Below are 25440 nucleotides of genomic sequence, written 5' to 3' on the forward strand. Positions count from 1 at the left end.
GGGGTAGAGCCCTGTATCGGGCTCCCTGCTCAGTGAGGAGGCTGCTTCTCCCTCTGCCTCTGCCCTGCCCCTTCTACTCATGCTCGCTGTCTCAATAAATAATCTTAAAAAAAAAAAAAAAAAATGGGAAACAAAGGCAGCCTGAGTGGCTCAGCAGTTTAGCGCCGCCTTCAGCCCAGAGTGTGATCCTAGAGACCCAGGATCAAGTCTCACGTCAGGCTCCCTGTGTGAAGCCTACTTCTCCCTCAGCCTGTGTCTCTGTCTCTCTCTCTGTGTCTCTCATTAATAAATAATTTTAAAAAAAAAACCTTTAAAGAAATAAAAATAAAAAGGGAAACAAAATGACATGACTGTCTTGGGGAACAGCAAGCAGGTAGTCCACTATCATTGGAGCATAGAGTTGACAAAGATGAGATTAGAGAATGAGGAGTTGCTTCTTTACTGAGAAAGCAAGGAAAAGCAGTAAAAAATTTTGAGCAGTGATATTAATGGGGAGCATGGAGAAAGTGACAGGACAGGGAGTCCCATGAAAATGGCTCAGGATTAAGGTTGAAGTCCGTGTTTGAGACATGGGAATAGATATGAGACCTGTGGGGATGGAATTTAACAAAAGGAGGAAGAAGGAATTTCAGATGTCTAGCTTGGATTACTGGAGTGGGAGGTGTTGGGCATTGAGCGAGATGGGAAACATGAGGAAGAACAGGTTCAGAGAAGGAAAGGAACAATAGGCTTGACAACAGTAGCAGCCACTGCAAGGTGTGGGACTAAGAGGGGTGTTAGAGCTCCTGGACAGGGAAGCAGCACAGATGTCACAGACGTAGATGGGATGTTATTGGCAGTGCTCTCATTTTATTTTTATTTTTTTATTTTTAAAGATTTTATTTATTCATGATAGACACAGAAAGAGAGGGGTTGGGGGGGGGGGGTGGAGGCAGAGACACAGGCAGAGGGAGAAGCAGGCTCCATGCAGGGAGCCTGACGTGGGACTTGATCCCGGGACTCAAGGATCATGCCCTGGGCGGAAGGCAGGCGTTTAAACCGCTGAGCCACCCAGGCTGCCCAGTGCTCTCATTTTAACTTGGGGTTTGGGTCCACAGGCATTGTTGGACGTCATACCTGCATATATGCTATAGATACTCTAGTACAGATCGAATATTACATAGGTAATCTTAAAAAGTAGCATTTGGTAAAATGGTTCTAGAAAAAAATACTCTAATACATTAAGATTTGGGGAAAACTCCCCAATACTCCTTATATGCCTCAGAGTTTTAGTCAAATGCCACCAAAGCGAAGACCATTTGACTTACCTACTCCTTTCTCCAAAGGTTAAAATTTAAAACTAAGAAACAAAAGAGCCAGGGATTGATGGGCAGCAAAAGGGACTATCCTCTGCAGCTTCATGGCAATTATCATTGTCAGGTCAATCTCCATAACTGTCTCTTTTTTATTTTTAAGATTTTATTTATTTGAGGAGGGAGAGGGGCAGAGAGAAAGGGAGAGAAACCATTCAGACTCCACACTCGATCCTAGAACCCCGAGATCAAGGAAGGGACATTCAACCAACTTTGCCACCCACACACCCTGATAACTGTCTTATTTTTAACAAATACAAGGAGGATTGAAAGAGCTGCTTGAAAAAAAAAATAACACTTTCCTTTTAAAATCGCTTACATTTATTAAGGGACCTACTTTATATTGTGTTTCTGTTAAAAGATAAAGCATCTTGTTTGGAATAGTCTTAGGGTGACTTGGAATTTGTGACAGGATAGTTAGGGAAAGCCTCAGTGAGTAGTTGATATTTATTTTAGGAAAGACTTGAAGGAGGTGAGGACATTAGCCGTGAACATCCTGGGAAGAGCTTCTCAGGAAGGGAGTTGACTCAGTACCAGCCCTAAGCTGGTACTCAGCAAAAGGAGGTCAGTGTGGCAGGGCAGAGCAATACTGCAGCCAGAGATGTAGGCCATTGTTAAGGACATTGGAATTTACTCTGAGGGAGGTGGGAAGCCAAATGAGCATACGAGTGACATTATCAGATCTTATTTTAAAGATTTTGTATATTTGAGAGAGAGAGAGAAAAAAAAAAAACAAAAAAACAGAGTGAGGGGAGAGGAGAGGCAGAGGAAAAGGCAGACTTCTCACTGAGCAGGGAGCTCCGCACAGGGCTCAATCCCAGGACCCTGGGATCATGACCTGAGCTGAAGGCAGACTTAACCAACTGAGCCACCCAGGCATCCCAGATCTTAGTTTTAAAAATTTCTCTACCATGGCAAATAGACTGTTAAGGGACTAGGATGGAAGTTTGATCATTAGGAGGCTGTGTTAATAAACCAATGAGTGATGGGCGGTTATTTGGAGGAGGTTGGTAGGAGTTGTCAGATTCTAGATTTAAAGGTAGAACCCAGAGGATTGCCTCACAGATTGGCTGTGGATGTTCAAAGTGATGAAACTGAATTCATTTAAGGAGTGAATATGGATATATATATAGGAGAAGAAAATTGACAAGTTATCTCTAAAACATAAATGGAAATGCAAAGGAGCAAGAGTAGCCAAGACAATCTTGAACTAAAAGAACACAGAGCAAAAACTGTGGGATGACATACATGATCAGATATTAATAGTGGGATGAGTTAATCATATCAAGATTGTAAAGCTACAGTAATTAAGACGTGATATTGTGGCAAAGATAGACAAATGGGCCAGTGAAAGAACATAGGATCTAGAAAGAGTGCCATACATAGGTGAATGCATATCTTATGACAAATATGGCAGCACAGAGCAGTGGGGAAGGGTTCTTATTTACAGTAATGATCCTGTGCCAATTAGTTATCATATGTCCATATTTGTTTATCATATGTCCATATAATCATAGCCCCAAACTCAGACCATACACAAAATTTCCAGTTTCGTTACAGGTGAAAAAGAAAAAGTTTCTAGAAGATAATACAGGAAAATATGACTTGGAAATAAAGAAAAGTAATCAAACAGGGCACAAAATACATTAGTCATAAAGGAGAAGACTGAGAATAATAAATTGAAAGAGACTAAAATTAAATACTTTTCATCAAAAGGCATCATTAAGAGTGAAAATAAAGGGCAGAGTGAGATAAAATATTTATAATATATGAAGGCTCATGCTCAGACTATAGAAAGGAAAATGGGCAAGGGACTTCTCACCAAGAAGGAAGAGGAGGACATATGCCAATAGCCAATAAAGATAAGTAAAGATGCCCTCACTTGTCTTTCTGGAGTAGTAGCAATATTACGTAATGCTGAACCGCATTTCCATCATCCTCATATATCTTGAGGGAAAAAAAATCCAGTTTCCTGGGTCTTTATTTGTATTATTAAATCTTTAGGATTGAATAGGAATTGAGACTATTCAAATTATGCTAAAATTTAAGTGGCCATTTAAAGAAAATAAAAACCAATTATTGAACATGAGATTACTGTTGTAGGAAGAGTTCTCCAATCATAAGCATCAGCAGTATTAGGCACACTCAGCCTAACCTCTTCATTATGAATTAGATGCTTTGGCCTTGCTCTTTCTTCAGACCTGTGGGTTTGAGGGGCCAGGTAAGAAAAATAACAACACGAAAACTAACATTTCCCATCTTAAAGGAATTATCACTGGGGAAGGAGAATGCAGAGACTATTCTATACACAAAGTGCATATTTTCTTGTAATGTTTCAAAATTTATTTTGTCTTTTTTTCAAGAATGTAACCAAAAGTAGAGGCTGCCCAAATTGGCAGTTATTGATGGTCATAGAAGGAAGGTTTTCATGAGATGGCCCAGGGATCCAAGGTAACCAGCATGTGATTAGTGGGGACTGGAAGTGATAAGGATAGAAAAGCATCTGTGTTTAGAATGCTCCAATGAGCAATCAGCACTCTCCTGAGATGACCCTTTACTGTTGCTAGGCGCTCATTTCTGTTTCTGGAGTGGGTGGCAACATTATGTAATGCTGAACCACATTTCTATCCTCCTTATATATCTTTGGGGAAAGAATTACAGCTTCCAAGTGTTTTTTTTTTATACTATTAAATTTTTAGGATTGAATAGAAATTGAGATCGTTCAAATTTGGCCTAAAATTTGAATGGCTGTACCTTTCAAGAAAAAAAAAAAGTCTATCCCTGAACATGAGATTACTATTTTAAGCTCTTTTACCATAAGCATCAAATAATGTTAGGTACTCTCACGTATAAGCAGTTTAGGTGATTAATTTACATAATTCACATCAGATACAAGAAACTCCCATCTCAGCTAAATCTTCCAGCCCCAGGAGTGCTAGATAGAGACTGATTTCCTTTCTTCTTATGGATTGTTCTGATTGTTCTTTTCAGAACAAAGCCTCAAAAAATTTAAATATAAACAGCACTTTAGGGGCACCTGGGTGACTCAGTGGTTGAGCACCTGCCTTTGGCTCAGTTTCTGATCCCGGGGTCCTGGGATTGAGCCTCACATCAGACTCCCTGCAGGGATTCTGCTTCTCCCTCTGCCTGTCTCTGCCTGTGTGTGTGTGTGTGTGTGTGTGTGTGTGTGTGTGTGTGTCTCATGAATTAACTTTTAAAAAAATCTTAAAAAAAAATAAACAGCAGTTTAGAGTTTCATTTTGAGCAGTCTGGTGGGCAAAAATGTAACTGTGATGGGCTTTCATATTGAAAACATGAAAAGAGTCTAGATAAAATGTTTTATGACATATTTTTAAATGTACTAGTGATGAAAGCTATTAAAGTTATGAGTATTCTTACAATTAAATGAAAATGCTAGCTAGCAATATGATCAATCAAAAACTTTATAACCAATCAATATTATTTATGTAAAGAAAATAGTATTATATAGCGGCTGGAGATTAGAAATGTCTGATGGTGATCTCCTCTAACAGCCGAAACAAATGCCTTTGGAGTTATTTAAAAGAAAACAAAATATACCACTGAGGGGTACCTGGATGGCTCATTCAGTTAAGTGTCTGCCTTTGGCTCAGGTCATGACCTCAGGGTCCTGAGATTGAGCCCTGTGTTGAGCTCCATTCTCAGCAGGAAGTCTGCTTCTCCTTCTCCCTCTGCCCCTGCCCCCACACTCTCCCTCAAATTTTAAAAATCTTAAAAAAAAAAATAAATAAACCACTGAGATGACTAGGAAGTACAGACTGCTCACAGGCCAAAAGCTCACCAAGACAAAGAAAGCACTAAAGCTAGTGTTTACCTAAGGTCATTTCCTGAAATCTGTTGACCTTAAGTTTTTGGTTTTCCTGTTCTTATGAGGCATATTGGGACCAGAACTAAGACCCAGTGTAGGTAGTCTAATACCATATAGCTGGAAACCAAGAACTAGAGAAGTAGGTCTCAATCATTCCATAAGAAGAAGAAAGAGAGAGGGAAAACAAGTAGGACAAATAGTACAGGATAAGACATTATATTTAAGCATAAATGTATCAGAATTACAATAAATATACATAAACTAATTATTCTAATTAAAAGATTTCGGACAGCATAGCATATTTGGTTACATATTTATAAGAGTATGTATTTAGGCAAAAATAGACTGAACGATAAGAGGATATGAATCAACAATTATGGTAGGAACTTTTTAATATAAAATATTTTAAATATTTCTGTCTTTAGTTGTTACTGTTCTGTTATGCTTTTTTCTCTAGAAAAGTTGAGTTTGTAATTCAGTTTTAGATAATCCAGTTTTGTACATAATTACAGTCTTTTAACTGAAACTTAACCCTTTGAGAAACAAAGAACTTAATGAAAATACTTCTAAAATGTATTTCATTCTTCCCTACCTTCTTTATAAAATTATTTCATTGTTTTTATAGAAAAATGTTAAAGCTACAGAAAATCTGAAAGAGTATAAGGAATACCTATTTACCCTTCACCTAGATTCACTTATTGTTTTGTGGGGTTTTTTAAAGATATATTTGAGAGAGAGAGAGAGAGTGCATGCATATGATTTTTGGGGAAGGGTAGAGGAAGAAAGAGAGAAAATGTCTCACGTGGACTCCCTCTTGAGCATGGAGCCCAATGTGGGGCTCAATCCCAGGACCCTGAGATCATGACCTGAGCTAAAATCAAGTCTCCTACCTAATGGACGGAGACACCCAGAGGCCCCTAGAATCACTTATTGTTAACAATTTGTCACAGTTGCTTTATCTTTCTTCCTCCTCCCTCCCTAACCTTCTCCCATCTCTCATTGTAATTCTGTAATAGCAACAGGTTTTTGTTACTCTTGGTTTTACTGAAACTGTAAAAGTTGCTGTAACAATTAGATGTCCTTGTACAAAAAAAAAAAAAAAAAAGCTAAAGAAAGAACTTATACCTTCCACAAAAATGACTTCAAAAATGGATCACAGACCTGAATGGAAAAATGCAAAACTTTTGCACAGCTTCTAAAAGAAAATATAAGAGAAAATCTAGGTGCCCTTGGGTTTGATGAATTTTTAGATATGACACCAAAAGCATGGTCCATGAAAGAAAAAAATAAATTGGACTAAAACCCTGCTCTGTTAAGGACACTGTTAAAAGAATAAAAAGACAAACTACAGACTGAGAAAATGTATGTGAGGAACACTTAAAACTTAACAAGGAAATAAATAACCCAAATTAAAAATGGGCAAAAGAGCTGAACAGACACATCACCAAAAGAAGATATACAGATGGCAAATGCACATGTGAAAAGACACACTCTGCATTCCATATGTCATTAGGGAAATGGAAATTAAAACAGTGAGATACCACTACACACCTATTAGAATATCTAAAATCATAGAAGTTGACAACCAATTGCTGGCAAGGATGCAAAACAAAAACTCCCATCCATTTCTAGCGAGAATGCAAATGGTACAGCCACTTTGGAAGACAATTTGGCTATGAAAAAGCGGAACATAATCTTACCATAGAATCTAGCAATAATGCTCATACATATTTACCCAACTGAATTGAAAAATTAGGTCCATGCAAAAACCTATAATGTGAACGTTCATAGAAGAATGCTGAGAGTAGATAAAATGCTGGAGGCAACCAAACTGCCCTTTGCTAGGATGAAGAAACTGGTGTATCCATACAACAGAACAGTACAAGAATAACAAGAAGTGAGGTTATCAGACCACACAAAGACATGGATGAATCTTAAATGAATATTGCTAAGTGAAAGAGGCAAGTCTGAAAAGGCTAAATACTGTATGATTTCAATTGTATGACATTCTGGAAAACGTAAAACTGGAGAGATGTTAGACACAGTGATTGTCAGGCATTGAGGGGTGTGTTAAATAGGTGGCTCCCAAGGGTTTTAGTAGGGCAGTAAAGCTGTTGCATATGACACTGTAACGGTGTATAAATGACATTATACATGTCAAAAGTCATACAACTTTACAGAACTAAGCGTAAACCCTAATATATGCAAACTTTAAAATATCATTTTAGGAGACAGGAATCAGGATGGGATGCTAAATGTAACTAAAGAATCTGTATACATGGGGATCCCTGAGTGGCTCAGCGGTTTGGCGCCTGCCTTTGGCCCGGGGCGCAATCCTGGAGTCCCGGGATCGAGTCCCACGTTGGGCTCCCGGCATGGAGCCTGCTTCTCCCTCCTCCTGTGTCTCTGCCTCTCTCTCTCTCTCTCTCTCTCTCTCTCTCTCATAAATAAATAAATAAATAAATAAATAAATAAATAAATAAATAAATCTTTTAAAAAAAAAAAGAATCTGTATACATATATCAAACAGCTTTGTTGAAGAGAGTAGAGGGAAAAGGTGCTGATCTAAGTAACTTGGGAAATAAACCAAGTAAAAAAGAACTATAAATGGCATTGTACTCTAGTTGGTAAAGTTGCATCCCATGAAAGTATGGGTTAACAATTTTGAGACCATTATGCATGTATACTGGAATTAAACAATTAACAATGTTTCTCCCTGTTGGAATGGATGATGACAGACAAGCACAGGGAGGACCATATGGAGAAGAAGAAAGATGAGAGAGGGAGGCATGTGGGCTGGATGCACACACTCCCCAGACTAAAGCAGAAATACAAGAGGCATATTGAGGAAACCATGTTGGAACATGTGGTTCATGTAAGGCAGTGGGTTTCAAATTATGTTATGAGCCTCTTCAGAGGCTGATAGGCAAGCAGGTAAGGAGGCCAACTATTGAAGTCTTTAAGCAAGGCAGTGCAGTAGGTGTATTAGGAAGATTGATCTCACAGTGAAGCCAGAGGCTTGTGTTAGGAAATTATTCTGTAAGTCAGATGAGATGCATGAGCCTAAAGGTATACTGGTTTGAAAATAGATGAGAAAGATGGTTGCTTGGACTTTCACTAAGGAAAAACCAACAGGACTGGGTTACAGATTAGCTAGAGGGGGCGTCAAAGATCCATGATAGAAATGGGTAAAGAGGGTAGCACCTGAGTGGCTCAGTCAGTTAAGCATCCATCTCCTGGTTTCAGCTCAGGTCATGATCTCAGGGTCATGAGATCAAGCCCAGTGTTGGCCTCTGTGCTGAGCACAGAGTCACTTGAGTTTCTGTCTCTCTTCCCTCCCACCTCTCTAAAATAAATAAATCTTTAAAAAAAAAAAAAAAGGATAAAGGGGGTCAAAAGGTACAGTCTTCCAGTTACAAAGTAACTAAGTCATGAGCATATAACATACAGCATGTTGACTATAGATGATAATACTGTATTGCATATTTGAAAGTTGCTGAGTGTAGATCTTAAAAGTTTTCATCATGTGAAGAAAATTTTATACCTATATATGGTGTTAGACTTCCTGTGATCATTTTGCAATATATGCAAGTATCAAATTGTTATGGTGTATATCTGAAGCTATTATAAGTAAATTATACCTCATTTTTTTAAAAAAGGGGAAAGAATTAAGCATTAATAAGAAAAACACTATCTTGCTACCAAATCTGGACAGACCAAGTGAGCTGAACCACTCAAATGATAATATAAAGGGACTTTTTCATAGCAACTTAATACAAAATGTCTTTTAAGGTCTTCAGCTTTACAAAAGAACATCATCATAATTTAATTTATGGAATAAAGGAAGTGTTTTTTAAAGTTGTTTTTTTTTTAAGAATTTTATGTTGAATTTAAATCCAGTGGTACTGGGTTGTAAGACATATGGAAGATAATACATAGATTGTATCCATGCTCTAAAGGGAAACACAAAGTGGATTGAAATTAACTTGAATATATAAACTAGAACTGTGATGGCTAACTGTAGGATTTGTACCTGTGTCAGCAGTGGGGATGAACACACCAGACCTGGAAATAGTATTGTTAAGTTCTATTTCTTAAGGTTAGTTGCTTTCTCAGAACTCACTAGGCTGGATAGCCTCTGCCTTTTAGGGGTTGCCCTGTGTTAAATCGTAAAGCCTTAGGTTCTGTGACTAGGCTAAAAATCCCATATTCAGAGTCTGTGGATTGGCTTCCGCTGAAATAGCCTTCACAGGGTAGTGTTGTTAGGTAAGGCAGAGATTGTTAATGATGTGGCTTCTAGTTTGTGAAGATAAAATCCCCAGCAGAAGATTCAGTATTCCTTTGAGGTGGTGACATCAGCCTGAAACCCAGGTTCATCTTTGTGAGTGGTAACAAAGTCACCAGGGATTTACTGTCCATTCTCTCACCATCAGAAATTAAATAAACTAAATGAACTAAAAATATAGTTATTTACTTGCTCTCAGTGTAAGAAAAGCTAAAGAGGAAGAAAAACAAAAACACAAATGCAAATTTATTCAATCTAAAGGTTCACAAGTGTATAACATGTTAGTAAGATAAACAAAATCAAAAGATATTACGCTAGGAAAAATCTTGGTTAAGATATAAAATAGACAACAGAGGTGCCTAGAATCAAGAATACTCTAGGAGGGGCCTGGGTGGCTCAGTTGGTTAAGTGTTTGCCTTCAGCTCAGGTCATGATCTCCTCGTCCTGGGATTGAGCCCTGCCGTGGGCTCCCTGCTCAGTGGTGAGCTTGCTTCTCCCTCTCCCTCTGCCTCTCTCCCTCTTGTGCACACCCGCTCTCTTTCAAATAAATAAAATCTTGAAAGAATACTTCAGTAATAGTATGCCCACTATCCAGATCTTAGTTTCAAATACATTTTCCAATAAAAGGAACCAGGGCTCCTTGGCAGAATAGCTGATTCTAGGAATGGGGCAAGAAGTACACAAGATGAGCCTGGACAATCTTGTAGTGCCAGAAAGTAACAAAGTACTCAAAAAAAGATAAAAATAAGAGCAATGATGGTGGTATGTCAAAGTAACATAGGAGCCAACTAAAAGAGATCCCAGTGCCCAAATCTAGAACAATTTGAGCAGCAAAATAAAGCACTATTTTTTAAAAAGATTTTATTATTTATTTATTTATTCATTCATTCATTCATTCATTCATTCATTCATGAGAGGCAGAGACATAGGCCGAGCAAGAAGCAGGCTCCCCCCAGGGAGTCTGATATGGGAGTCGATCCCAGGACCCCAGGATTATGACCTGAGCCAAAAGCAGATGCTCAACCACTGAGGCACCCAGGTGCCCAAGCGCTATTATAATAGAACCCAAAGTGTATAATAAATATCCATGAGTTCATACTGATGTAAATAATGATTGAGTAAGTGAATGGGGAAAATAGAAACATCTCCCATGCAGGAGAATTCTAAATAATGTATATAGATACTCTGCTCTCAAGGTGGTGGAATATAACTTGCCATTCCATAAACATAGGTTGTATATAGTGACTTCCTTCCAAAAAGTATGGTATGGAAAGTGGGACAGGGTTTCAGGAGGTGTTTAGTAATTTTCCTGACAAACTGCTGCAGTCAAGTGATCAAGGTTACCATCATAAGTGATGAAGTCATACTAATTGGACATACTCTTGAGGTATGATAAAGATGGCATATCATGTTTGTGATAAACTCACCAAAAACCCTTATCCCCAATCTAATCCTGACAAAAACAAAGGAAAAATCCCTGTTGAGAGTCATTCTGAAAAATACTTGACCAGCACTCCTCAAAACTATCGTCATCAAAAATAAGAAAGACTTAAACTTTGTGAGGAGCCTAGGGAGACAGGATGATTAAATGTATTGTGGTAAATAGGGTGGGATCCCAGATGGTATCCTAGAAGAGATGGATGTAGAAACTAAGCAAATCTGAATGAAGCATAGACTTTAATTAATACTAATACATTGTTAATGGTTCATCAATTGCGCAAATGTTCCATTCTAATGTAAGATTTTAATAGAGGAAACTGCGTGTGTGATAGATGGGAACTATCTGTACTATTGTCACAATTTTTCTGTAAATCTAAATCTGTATTAAAATTAAATTTTTTTAGAAAGTTAAAGACTTTGTGACATTTAGTCCTAATTACTAGGTCTCCTAAATAGGGGCATTCTTTTATATAACCACAGGAATGATATCACCTAAAAAATATAACATTGGTGAGATGTTAACACCTAAAGTATAGCTCATAGCTCATATTCAAATTGCTCAAATTGTCCTAATGATGCCTCATGAAGCTGTACTGTCATTCTTAATGCAAAAGCCAAATCAAAGACAATACGTTGCATATAATTGGCATTTTTCTTTGGTGTCCTTAGTATACAACATTCCCTGATGAGGAGTTTTTTGTTTTTTGTTTTTTTTAAGATTCCATTTATTTATTCATGAGAGACACGGAGAGAGAGAGGCAGAGACATAGGCAGAGGGAGAAGCAGGCTACCTGCGGGAAGCCCAATGTGGGACTTGATCCCAGGACTCCTGGATCAAGCCCAAGCCAAAGGCAGATAGATGCTCAACCGCTGAGCCACCCAGGCATCCCTGATGAGGAATTTTAACACCCCTTTCTTTAGAATGTATAAATCAACTGCCTTTTGTTTAATCACTTGTATATATTTAAGGAGCAAAAAGCAGCAGAGTCACAGTTGGTGGAGACTGATACCATCTCTCAGAAATGGAAGTAGGGCCATCCAAAACTGCTATTCATGAAACCATGTATGATGTTTCATAAGAGGCAGAGGCCTTGGTAGTACCAACTATGCTGGTTTTGTGCTGTAATTACTGGTGTCAGAATTAAATTAGGTGGTGGTGTAGTTCTTGTGGCACATGTTTGCTTTCTTTTTCTGTTGGTGAGTTGCCCAAGATGATAGTATAAAGTTCTCCAATTTTCCTATACAAAAACGTCCTTAGACATTCTCTTATCAGTTGACCACCTCAAGAGAAGAGAATATGAAGAATAATTTTTCATTCTTTTATATTTAAATTACAAAAATAACCAGAACATTAAAATTTCCGTTATTTTTTTGCTATACAAAATAAGAAGACCAAACCTTTCAACCTCATTAATGAAAGAGGCCATAACATGCTGGGTGCCTGAAAAGAGGGAGATTATTCTAACTCTTCAGGTAAGGCATGATAAGAAAAAAAATCACTGAGTTGGAGATACTGGAAATACTAGAAAGATTTGAATGAATGAAATGATTTAAGAAATATAAAAACAAATGTTTTGATTTCCAAATCACTGCAAATTTACTTTTAGTTAAAAAGTTATGGGGAGTTCACAGATGTATCAGTGCTAGAAGACTTGGTGCCTAGCACATGGTATGCCATAAATGATACCTGGTTTTGTGTAATGGAGAGGAATTAAAAGATCATTTTAAAGCAGAGTATTAAGTTCACTCTAGGGTGGGTGGGGCCTGGAAGAGTTGACTCGTGTATCTATGATGTGACTGTAGTTGACTGCTGCGCTAACCCAAGCTACACAGAAGTGTCCAATGGGAGGACTTGGCAACAATTCTAGACCTGAGTTCACTTCAGGGAAGTTCACTTCATAGTCATGTGGTACCAAATGAGCTGCACAGAACAAGACAGAATCCAGATTTATGGCTTTCCTTACTCATTTGTGTAGAGGCATGTATTTTAAAAGAGAAAACTTTCCCAGCATTTTCAAAAGTGGTTTGTGTGTTCTTTTTCTTCACCAGAAGCTTTTTTTAAACCTTAGATTATAACTGAACTCTTGTTATCTTTAATGTCCGTGGAGCTAATGCTAAGTTTGGGTTCCAACATATCCTGTGCTGAAGGGACTAAGTGAAGAAAGGAGCTCCTCCGAGTTCAGAGTTAACTCCAGAATCTGGGGTTGGTCAGATGATAGGAGAAATTCTTAAGCCCACTTGTAGAGGCTTCTAACCAGTTTCGTAGGAATTGGAGCACGTATAAACGTCGACTAAAGATGCAGGTATTCCTCCATGTAGACTTGGTACACAATCAAAAAATGGCTCTCAGATATCTTTTTACACACGACAGTAGTAGTATACTGGAGGGTCAAGGTTACTTAGGTAACTTCTGAACATTGACTTCATTCAACTCGTATTGGGGATCTGCTTGCTATGGGTCATACGTCATAGGAAGGACAAAGTTTTTTGCTGTAAAGGGAAGAGCACAATTCTTAAAATTAGAAGTTTTGTGTTTATTATGTTTTGGGTTTGACACTTGTTGGATGCTTAATTCAGAAGTTCCTTATTGCCTCTGAGCCTTATGTTTATCATCTAGGAGTTTATTTGTAGTGACAGTAAAATTACACCTGGTGCACTGGAGAACACTGTAGATTGGTTCATGTAGCTAAAAAATGATGGCCCCCACATTCTGTGCAACTCTCTGCCCACAGGATGCAAAGTAACTTCAGTGCTTCACGGGTTTCCAGCCCTCGTTTCTGTAGTGTACTCTGTTGAGTTCAGCATACTTTTTAAACATTGCTCTTTGGTTTGGGTCTACCACATAGTAGGCCCTAGTGGTGAGAAGGGGTGGGGGTGGCTTAGGGAAGAGAGTGAGAGGATGAAGTACAAGTCTGATTTGCTGTGGACCAATTTCTTTCCCCTAGTGTTATCTTTAGCTTTCCTCTTAGAGAAGAAATGAGAAACTCTGAAGTAAAATTAGAAGTTCAGCTCTGACAACATGAAAATTCCAAGCTTCCTAGTGCTTGATGACTATAATTAAAACATGTATAAGGTCTTTCAAAGGAATTTTTACTGTCTTTAGCTCTCCTTGGCAGTTTTAAACTTGTATCATTGGTTACAGAATTCAGAATTTGGGGTTTTCTCATGGGTTTGGCTTTTTCTTTCTGTATGTAATTTTCATAATTTTCTTTAAGACTGTAGCTACCTGATGGCCACTTAACTGTTGTTTTCCTGAATGAGAATTCTCTACTAGCAGAGATTCTTAGCAACAAATCTTTCTCGAAATTTTTGTAGGACAGAAGTTACGTCTTATTTTGGCAGTGATCATACACAAAATTTTGCTCCACAATGGCTGCTTAAACAGTGGCATAATGACTCAAGTAGGAAGAATATACTAGATACAGCAGTTATTATTGGGCCTTGCACTGTTTGTAATCATTTGGCCTTAAACAGGCATAAATTCATTATCTTCAAAGATTAAATTAATTTTTTTAAGATTTTATTTATTTATTCATTAGAATACACAGAGGAGAAAGAGAGAGGCAGAGACACAGGCAGAGGGAGAAGCAAGCTCCATGCAGGGAGCCTGACATGGTACTCAATCCCGGGTCTCCAGGATCATGCCCTGGGCTGAAAGCGGCGCTAAACCGCTGAGCCACCGGGGCTGCCCCAAAGATTAAATTTAAATATTAATTTTATTTAATTATTAGATGTTAAGCTTTAGTATGTTGTAACTCTTCCTCTTTTCCCTTATATTCTTATATTTTAGTGTCTGAGTAAGGATAGAGTTTGGCAAAAGTCAAGATAACCTATAGTTATTTTAATATTACTTTAAAAAATTCAGTTAGACCGAAACCAGCTTACCGTACTGACAACATATTGCTTAATCATAATCAGTTTTAATCCAAAACCAACCTAAGAATATTGTCACACCTTAGGTTTGCTGAAGATGCAGAACTCAAAAATTCAAATTCTTGGGCCTCACTTCCAAAAGATTCTCATTCCCAATTGATTCTTCTACTAGACACATTTTGGAGCTAAGCCATTTGTAGAGGATGCTTTTTAAATAATTGGAAGGGGGATCCCTGGGTGGCGTAGTGGTTTGGTGCCTGCCTTTGGCCCAGTGTGCGATCCTGGAGACCCGGGATCGAATCCCACATCGGGCTCCCAGGGCATGGAGCCTGCTTCTCCCTCTGCCTGTGTCTCTGCCTCTCTCTCTCTCTCTCTCTCTCTGTGTGACTATCATAAATAAGTAAATAAATAAATAAATAAATAAATAAATAAATAAATAAATAAATGGAAGGGGGGCTGCCTGGGTGGTTCAGACGGTTAAGGGTCCAACTCTTGATTTTTGGCTCAGTTCAGGTCATGAACTCAGGGTTCTGGTATTGACTAGGGCTCGAGGCTGAGTGTGGAGCCTGCCTAAGATTCTCTCCCTCTGTACCCTCCCAACCTATGCACACACACTCTCACGTTCTCTCTCAAAAAAAAAAAAAAAAAAAAGTTCAGAAAGTCTTGAGGATTCCTCAGAAGATTCTGCAATCATTGGAATTAAGTTCTCTAAGGACAACTTAATTATACTTGTCTTTTATTCACATCTGTTTTATTTGAAGTTCCTAAGAAAGATTTCCTCTGGAAGAAAAATACTGCTTTGGAAAAAGTCATGAAACTATTATTGTAAGCTAGACTGTTTCTAGGATACCTTATCATTTAAGGTTCTGATCCTATTTTGAAAATTCACAAGAGATTTTGTCCATATTAGAGACCTAATATTCAAACAGAGTTGAAGTGAATTGTAAAGGGCAGAAGACGTTTGCCCTTTTACTCTATCTCACATGCAGCCCTTTATAAACTTGATTGCCATAATAACCTGCCTTTTTATTATTTCAGTAAATTCTGTGAATACCCTGTATATACATGTTTCCTGGTTTTTCTGATACTATAGTTTCCCCTGGCTAAAACACACATGCACTGGTGTGCTGGTAAGGCTTAGCTACTGGGGGAAAGATGACTGATTCCTCTCATTTGCTAATTTCCCTGATGCAAATTCTCCCTATGATAATGGCCTGGGCTGAAGGCGACGCTAAACCGCTGAGCCACTCGGGCTGCCCAGGAATAATATTTTTATCAGATGGAAGGTCATCATTTTCTCAAAGAATGCCAAACGCTACATTGTACTGAGTTCCAGTGTAAATCTCATACGTGAAAATTCATATGTAGGGATCCTAATAGACGATGCCCTTGACACTATTCCTCTAGTATTTATAGCTTGGGTTTCATATGGCTGTTTCCTGTACTTCAAGAAAAAATAAGAAGGTGATATTAAAAAGCATCTCAGTTGAAATGGCTTTTCCTCAAAGGGAGACAGGTATAACAGTCTAAACTGTCATCTTCCTGTTCCTAAAATAAAACCAGGTGGTCTTGATTCAAATTTGGAATGACACCTTCTAAAGGAATAAAGATGGAGAATGAGGATGACAAAAGATGGCAAATAAATCTACTCAGCTTCTGTCCTGTGTTGAAGAGGATTCTGAGACCAGGGTCAGCAGAAAGGAGTAGAGCGATTGACCAGCAATCTGTCTGGGTCACAGAAATGGAGAATAGCAGAGAAACTTCGCACATTTGCCATCCTTACACTGTTTTATATAAATTTCACTGGTCGGGACACCTGGGTGGCTCAGCGGTTGAGCGTCTGCCTTCGGCCCAGGGCCTGATCCTGAAGTCCCGGGATTGAGTCCCACATCAGGCTCCCTGCATGGAGCCTGCTTCTCCCTCTGCCTGTGTCTCTGCCTCTCTCTCTCTCTCTCTCTCTCTCTCTCTGTCTCTCATGAATAAATAAATAAAATCTTTATAAAAATAAATAAATAGATAAATAAAAATAAATTTCACTGGTCTTAGTCTCTAGTGTAAGGTGGATTACAGACAAATGAGGCTTATAGTCTTTTTTTTTTTAAGATTATGTATTTAAGTAATCTCCAAATCCAACGTGGATCTTGAACTTAACAACCCTGAGATCAAAAGTGGCACACTCTACTGACTGAGCCAGCTCGGTGCCTCTAGAGTCTTTGATAAGGGCCTAGAGTGTTGTTATTTTGTATTGCTCTTTATAAGAGTATATGCAGTATCTATGTTAATTGTGACTGACTAATCCTAACAGCCTGATCCATCTGTCTTCCATCATTCTGAAATTTGATTCTATAGTTTCTTTGTTGATTTACTATTTGGTATCCCATTTTAGCTCATCTCTAGTCTCCTTGAGTTGTTTTCAGTTTTTTAGTCTAATAGAACACTGTCATTACTATTTTTTTGTTTGTTTGGGAGTAGGATTCTAAAATCAATAGAATGAGGAGAATTTGCCAGGTAATTCCTATTGTCTCACTATGCATTAGTATCAGATAGTTCAGATTATCAGCAATGAGCTATTTGTTGCATGTACTTTTTAATGAACTACAATTTAAGTCCTTTTATATTTTAAAGGAAATTTATCTAAAGACAATCTTAAGGGAAATTAAAATAGTTTAGAAATGTTAATATTGTTAGCTGTAATGTTTTGGGATTTTTTTTTTAGTAATGATACACTGCATGACTATTCTAATCCATATCTTAGAAACCGTTCATCTGTTTAAAAAAAATGCCTACTATCTGATGTTTCTAATTCTATTAAAAATAGTTCTGAAGTGAATATTTCCCTATAAGAATATAAATTGATGCTACTTTTCTAAAGAGCAGTATAAGTAATATATAACAAAACGCTTGAAATTTCAAATCCTTTGACCTAGTTATTCTGCTTGCAGAAAGTCATTAGGAAATAAACACTGATTTTTAAATGTGGATTTTGGAATCAGAGTGCATGCTTTGAATCCAGACAGTAAACTTACAGGGTGTCTGACATTAGTTTAACTTCTATCAGCCTCAGTCTTCACATCTGTAAAATAGGTATGAAAATAGTACCTATCTCTGGGTATGATTGTGACAGTTAGATGCAGCAATATATGGAAAGTGCTTAATATCCTGCCTACTATAAATGTCAGTAGAAATTGCTGTTTTTAGTAATCATAGAAGGATTATTCATCATAGCATTCATTAAAATAGAAAAGACAGGAAAGGATTTGAATGATTTTCATCCATATGAGGGAATATTATACCGTGTAGTTTTTAAAATGACGTTCTTTAAGGATACGTATAAAGATGTAAGGAAATGCTCATAATACCACATTTAGTGAAAAGGCAGGATAAAAGTCTATATGCTCTAAGATATCAGTTAATTATGTTTTAAATAGGTTTTGAAATATATTTCCCTAAAATATTGTCTTTAAGTATGTTAACTCTGTTATAAAATGGTTTTTTTTAAGATATTGTAGAAAAAAACGGAAAATACCAAATGTTAAAGATCATTGTTAGTCATTCTTAGAACTGGGTGATAGGTATAGGGGGATTATTATTAGTACCATTGTTTCTATACTGTAGGCTTTCATTTTTCATAATCATTTATTAAAAGAATGACTATAATAAAAGTTTAAATCCTTAGAATTAGTGTTTTGTAACTTGTTTAGATATAAATTAACCCTTGGTCAATTTGATTATTAAACTTCTATTGGTGCTTTAAGATTTTTAAGGCATTTTAGAGAATGACAGGTCAGACTTCAGAATGTTTGCTAAAAATTATGACAAATATAAATGTTTGAATGGCATTTAACAAAAAAGATCATTCAGTTAATGGAATTACCAGTGATTTTCTTTCTTTCTTTCTTTCTTTCTTTCTTTCTTTCTTTCTTTCTTTCTTTCTTTTTTTACTATTTTATATCTTCTAAAAATTATAGAGTAAGCTTTGTTTAGGATCTTAATTAGGAAAAGCTTTAATCAATTTTTAATGAAATATTGATAACTTATGTTTAAGGACATTATTCTAGTACTAAGAGCACTCTTACTAGTTGCTTCTGAGACTTACTTTTGAACAATGCTGTTCTTCTCTAAGACAGTTTTGGCGAAGGATGGATTTATGTCTGAACATCTGTCCAGAAAATAGCTATTTCAATTATTTTCCATATATGAAATATGATACAAGGGCCATCTCTATTATACACTTGCATAAAAATTTTTTAAATAGTACAAACTTTTCAATATAGCCAGTATACATAGAGAAAACTTTACCCCCATGGGAGGAAAAGGTATCGTGAGTATTTTGGCAAAGTTTTACCTCTTTAAGCAGAAAAAAAGATTAAGAGGAAATGAGTAACTATTTGTTTTTTGCCTCTATAACTGAAACAGTGTTCAAATTTATAGGTGAATTTTATTTGTAGCAAACACTTTCTTTACAAACCATGAGTTTATCTTGTAGGTGGCCTTTTAAAATAAACTATTTGATTTTATACACTGTGCATCATGCTTTGGCTTTATGCCTGACCTCCCAGGTTGCAAACATCCAGAGTAGGACCCAATATTAAAGAAACCAGAAGAAAAACAACACCTAGAAAATATTACAGATGTTAGTAATAAATTACTCAGTAATATCCACATTAGAGCAGTAATAAATTATGATAGTGGTGACCCTTAAAAATTGTCTCACTGTTTACTAAGACATTTAATCCTTCCCATGTTCCAAATGAAATGCATTTTTTTTTCCTACTCTTACAAGAGTTAGGTGCTAGGGGATATTGTGTTTATTCATTTGAGTGATTGTATTCAATACAGAGGTTAAAAAAAATAAAGCAAAGCACCTATATACAAAGTATCAACTAGTACCAAATCCTTACTGTATGTGAGAAAATTATGTTTTAGAAGTCAGTTACATTATAAAATATAATCTAGAATATACTAAAGGCAAATGATTAATCCTGACAAATTCTAAAATTCAAAACAATTTAGAAGTCTATGGAGGAGTAGCAGTCTCGAAGGGAAAAAGAGGCATTAATTGAGCAAAAAATAAATAAATAATAAAAAGAAGCATATTGAGGAAACCATGTTGGAGCAGATGGTTTATATGAGGAAGAGATTTTCAAATTATGTTCTTGATGAGCCACCACCACAGGGGCTGGTCAACAAGGCTAGGTAAGGAGGCCAGCTATTGAAGTGTTTAAGCAAAGGCAATCCAGTAAGATATATTGGGGAGATTGATTTGACATTGGAGCCAGAGGCATGTGTTGGGAAATAATTGGGAAAATAATTCAGCTAAGTCAAATGAAATGGCATGAGCCTAAATGTATCATTGGCCATGGGTTTGAAAATAAAATAGGAAGATAGATGCCTGGACTCTCACAAAGGAAAAACCAATAAAACTGGGTTGGAGTTTGGATGGATATTATAGCAGAAAAAAGGTGGAGTCAAAGATCCATACAGTGATAGAAGTGAAGAGTCTCGTGTTAAATTTAAATCTAGTGATACAAGATGACGTGGGACTATGGAAGATAATCAATTGTATCCAAATTCTAAAGGAAAATACAAACTGGGCTGAAATTAAATTGAATATTTAAACTAGAGCTGTGAAGGCTAACTGTGGGACTTGTACCTTGTGTCAGCAGTGGGAATGAACACAGCAGACCTAGAAATTGTGTTTTGGTTGACACCCCAGTTCATAAGGTTTGTTGCTTCCTCAGAACTCACTAGGCTGGATAGCCCCTCTGCCTTTTAGGGGTTGCCCTGTGTTGAATCGTAAAGCCCTAGGTTCTGTGACAGGCTAAAAATCCCGTATCCAGAGTCTGGATTGGCTTCTGCTGAAGTAGCCTTCCCAGGGTAGTGTTGTAAATAAGGCAGAGATTGTCAATGATGTGGCTTCTACTTGGTAAAGATAAAATCCCCAGCAGAAGACTTGGTATTCCTTTGAGCTGGTGACAACAGCACCAAACTCAGAGTTCATCTTTGTGAGGAATAACAAAGTCAACAGGTATTTACTATACCTCTCCCACCAAAAAATAAATTATAAATGGACTAAAAATATAGAAGTGTAGATAATCACTTGCAGTGTAAGAAAAGCTTGTTTAATATAAATGCAAACACCTATTTAATATAAAACTTCATAAATATCGGTATTATAGGCTGAATTGTATCCCCCTCCCAAATTCATATGTTGAGGTCCTAAGAATGTAACTGTATTTGGAGATAAAAGATTAAAGAAAGTGATTAAGTTAAAATGAGATCTTTGAGGTATCTTAATACAATGTGACCGGTATTCTTCTAAGATAAGAAGGTTACACAGACCAAGGGATGACTATGTGAGGACACAGTGAGAAAGTGGCCATTTCAATCCAAGAAGAAAGGTCTCAAAAGAAACGAAACCCACCAGCACCTTGCTCTTGACCTTCTAGCCTCCTGTGAGAAAATAAATACCTATTGCTTAAGCCATACAATCTGTGGTATTTATTTAACAGCCCAACAAACTTTCTTCAACACATTTTATCAATATGTAAATAATACCGAAACAGCATCACACAACAATAATATCAAAACGACCTAGGGATCCTTGGGTGGCTCAGCAGTTTAGTGCCTGCCTTTGGGGCAGGGCGTGATCCTGGAGACCCCAGGATCGAGTCCCACATCGGGCTCCCTGCATGGAGCCTGCTTCTCCCTCTGCCTGTGTCTCTGCCTCTCTCTCTCTCTCTCTCTCTCTCTCTCTCATGAATAAATAAATAAAATCTTTTAAAAAAAAAAGACCTATAAACAATATCAAAAGATAATAAGAACATAGACAAATATTGTTTAATCTGCAAAATAGAGAAGGACCTAGAACCTACAACACTCCAGTAACAGTGAACATATGTAGCACCCAGAACTTGATCTTAAATACCATTCTCCAGTGAAAGGAACCAAGACTCCTTGGAGAAATGACTGATTCTAGGAATGAGGCAGGATATACATTGGATGAGCCTGGGCATCATATAGTGCCAGAAAGTAGCAAATTGTTAAAAAAAAAAAAAAAAAAACCCTCACAATTATACATCTGTCAAAGGGACACAGGAAAGAACTGAAAGATCTGTGTTCAAAGCCTTAGCAACAAAATGAAGTTATTACTGTATTAGAACCCAAAGTATAGTATTGATAATAAGTAAATCATTGAAGAAATAAATGGAGAATAGATAATGTCCAAGGCAGAAAAATTTCAAATGATTCATGTAGATACTCCACTCAAGAAAGTGGAACTAATTCCCTATTCAGGTATGGCCTGTGCATAGCAGCTTCCTTCCCAAGAACACAGCATGAACAGGTATGGGGTAGGGGGTAACCTTACAGTGAAGTCTGACAAACACTACTCAGCCTGGTGGTCAAGGTTAACATCAACAGTGATAAATCATACTGATAGTATGTCCTTGATATCATAAGATGAAATGATACTTTACCTCCTGTACTCCTCCTCCTGAAAACCCATACCTCAGTTTAATCATAAGAAGAGCAGCAAATTCCAGTGCAGGGATCTCCTCCAATATTCTTCACCAATACTCAAAACTGTTGCAGTCATTTCCCAAGGAAAGTCTGAGAACCTTTTTTTTTTTTTTTTTAACCCAAGAGGACCTAAGGAGACATGATAAATAAATATAATGTGTTGTCCTAGATGGGACCTTGGGACAGAAAGGATGGTAAGTAAAAACTAAAGAAATCAGAATAGAGTATGTACTTCCGTTAGTAATATATCAATATTGGTTTGTGAATTGTGGTAACATGTACCATACTACTGCAAGATGTAGATAATGGAGGAAAGATGGTGTAGGGTTTGTGGTAACTATAGTGTATTCCAACTTTTCTGTAAATTTAAAACTATTCCAAAAGATTTTTAAATAGACCAGAAAAGTAGACAACAGGATATCATATACCATATGTATCAAAAAGCCAGTAAACACTTAAGAAGAAAGTCAGGTTTGCTAGTATTCAGGAATGTATATTACAACATCTATGAGATTCTCCTACTTAGCTGGCAAACTTTTTTGTTTTTTAAATAATGATGCCAATGATCAGCAATGTATAGGAATGTAAAGTAGAACCACTACTCTGGAGGGCATTTTGATAATAGGTAAAAATATATGTACTCTTTGAAGCAGCAACATCCCCAATGGACAGAAATGTTTTTATGATATGTGCAATGGCAATAACCTGGAAATCAACCATAAGCCTATTATGTATTTGCAAGTACAAATTTAGATTATGGGAATACTACATGTGGATAAAAAGTAGGATTTGTATACAATAAAATGTTGCCTGCAGTTATCTCTGGTACGGTTGGGACAATTTTTGTTTTTGGTGATTTTGTTCATTTTCCAAATGTTAAGGAACCGTAGAATATTCTTTGTGATGACAAAGGCTTTATTTTTAAATTCAAGTATAATTAACGGTGTTAATATTAGTTTTAGGTGTTAAATGAGAAAGTTTTTTATGATTATTTTTAAAATATAAATTTTTTCCCATGAAACTATACCTAGAATATTAAAATCCTTTTTGTTTTAAAAAAAAAGAGTATTTTTACTTTGCTTTTCTGAGTGGATTTAGTCTGTGCACAAATTTGCATTCATACAAATTTACACCGTTGTATGTTTCCCATGTAGTTTCTACTTTTCTATTGGGTGAAATTTTTATAAGCTCTTAAAAGCATTGTTGTATTTGATTGCTCTTCTCATACTTTTTACTTTTAGGTTGGTGTTTGGGATGCTTTATCCTGCATATTACTCCTACAAAGCTGTGAAAACAAAAAACGTGAAGGAATACGTAAGTATAGCTTTATGGGTGATTAATTCTAGCTTAATGTATCTGTGATATACAAGACTAGAAAATAATTATTTTAGAAATAGCTGGGATAATGTTTTTGGTTAAAAAGTTTATATAAATAAAAAGACTAACTTCATAAACTAATTTTGAATACAATTCCAAAGTGAAATTTCAAAAAAAAAGTTCACTGTCAGTTGGCATTTAAATAAGTGCATGATTTCCAATTACCTAAATGGGTAATCGGATCTACTGCTATCCATTTTGTCTAAGTTCCAGTATAAGAAGTTGGGGGTGGGGGGACGACTGTGTTTTTTAGCCTGTGAATTTATAGATACACTAAGAACATAATTCCCACCCCAAACTTTTTTCCTTTTCTCATAGGAGTTTTATAACTTTTTAACTGAGTTAAATATACAGATACCTATCACTACTGACAATTACAGACAGTCTTTTCCTTCTTAAGTCAGACTCTACAGTTGATCCTTGAACAACATAGGGGTTAGGGCCGCTCAGGCATGGACACACACACACACACACACACACACACACACCCTCCTCCCCATGTATGTTAAATACTGTATTAAAAGTAAGCTAGAATGGATCACCTAGGTGACTGTTCCACATCAGACTCTTGATTTTTGGCTCAGGTTATGATTTCAGTGTTGTGAGATCAAGCCCTACGTTGGGCTCCGCACTGGCTATGGAACCTGCCAAATTCCAGAGCAAGGATTCTCTTGCTCTCCCTCTGCCCTTCCTCTTTCTCTCTCTCTACCTCTCTTTAAAAAAAAATTAAAGGCTAGAGAAAAGATGTTAAGGAAAATCATAGGGAAGAGAAGAATATGTTTATAGGACTTTACTATATTTATTGAAAAAGAACTTAGGTATAAGTGGACCTGCACAGCTCAAACCTATGTTGTTCAAGGATCAGCTGTACTAGCCAGGCACTCCTGGCTCACTCAGCGGTTGAGCATCTGCCTTTGGCTCAGGTGTGATCCCAGTCCCAGGATCAAGTTCCACATCAGGTTCCCTGTGAGGAGCCTGCTTCTTCCTTTGCCTGTGTCTCTGCCTCTCTCGTGTATCTCTCATGAATAAATAAAATATTTTTTTTAAAGTAGCCAATACATTCCTTCTTATTTGGAATGTTTGTTTGTTGTACTGTTATTAAAGGAGATCTTTTTTTCTGAATCTAACCACAGTTCAAATACAGGGTGAAGTTTCTCAACTTTGTACCCATTTCACCTATAAAAGTATTGTAAACCCAGGATATGCAATAACTGGTGTTCCCCCGTGTGTCTTTGTGTATATATTTGTATTTGTGGTATTCCCCTATCTTCCCTCTAAATCTGGGTGATTTTGTTGGAAAAAAATTAAGTACAAATTGAAAATGAAGTCTATATGAGAAGGTCTAATAATACAAAGATATTATCAGTGGGTACACAAATACCATGCCCTAAAAGAAAAAGGGAATAACAGGAAGAAATATGAAAGTATATACTATAAAAAAAAAAAGAAATGGGCCTATCATGTATGAATTAATGTTAAAAGAGCAGAAAAGATATTGTTATTTAGGGGTTGATCTAAGAACCATTATAAAATATTTGTCTGTTTCTTACTATGCATCAGTTAACTTTATTAATGTTAATTTTTAAAGACTTAGAAACATGGGTTTGTGTGTTTTAATCCTTTAATAAAACACTCAAATTTTTATAACTATAATTTATTCTATAAATTTGGGATTAATAAGAAAGATCTAACCCCGAAATTTTAATTCTACTTCATAAGTTGAAGATAACCTGTGGAAGAGAATC

General features: G+C 36.7%; 1 protein-coding gene across 1 annotated transcript in view; it reads left to right on the forward strand.

Moving 5' to 3' along the window:
• Window positions 1–25440, forward strand: part of REEP3 (receptor accessory protein 3) — a 97728-nt gene that overhangs the window by 21019 nt on the left and 51269 nt on the right. The window contains exon 2 of the mRNA XM_077894682.1: window positions 23560–23632. Coding sequence (XP_077750808.1) covers window positions 23560–23632 — 73 coding nt within the window. The remainder of the gene's footprint in view (window positions 1–23559; window positions 23633–25440) is intronic.

The sequence above is a fragment of the Canis aureus genome, chromosome 4 (genome assembly GCF_053574225.1).
Source record: "Canis aureus isolate CA01 chromosome 4, VMU_Caureus_v.1.0, whole genome shotgun sequence".
Lineage (NCBI taxonomy): Eukaryota > Metazoa > Chordata > Mammalia > Carnivora > Canidae > Canis > Canis aureus.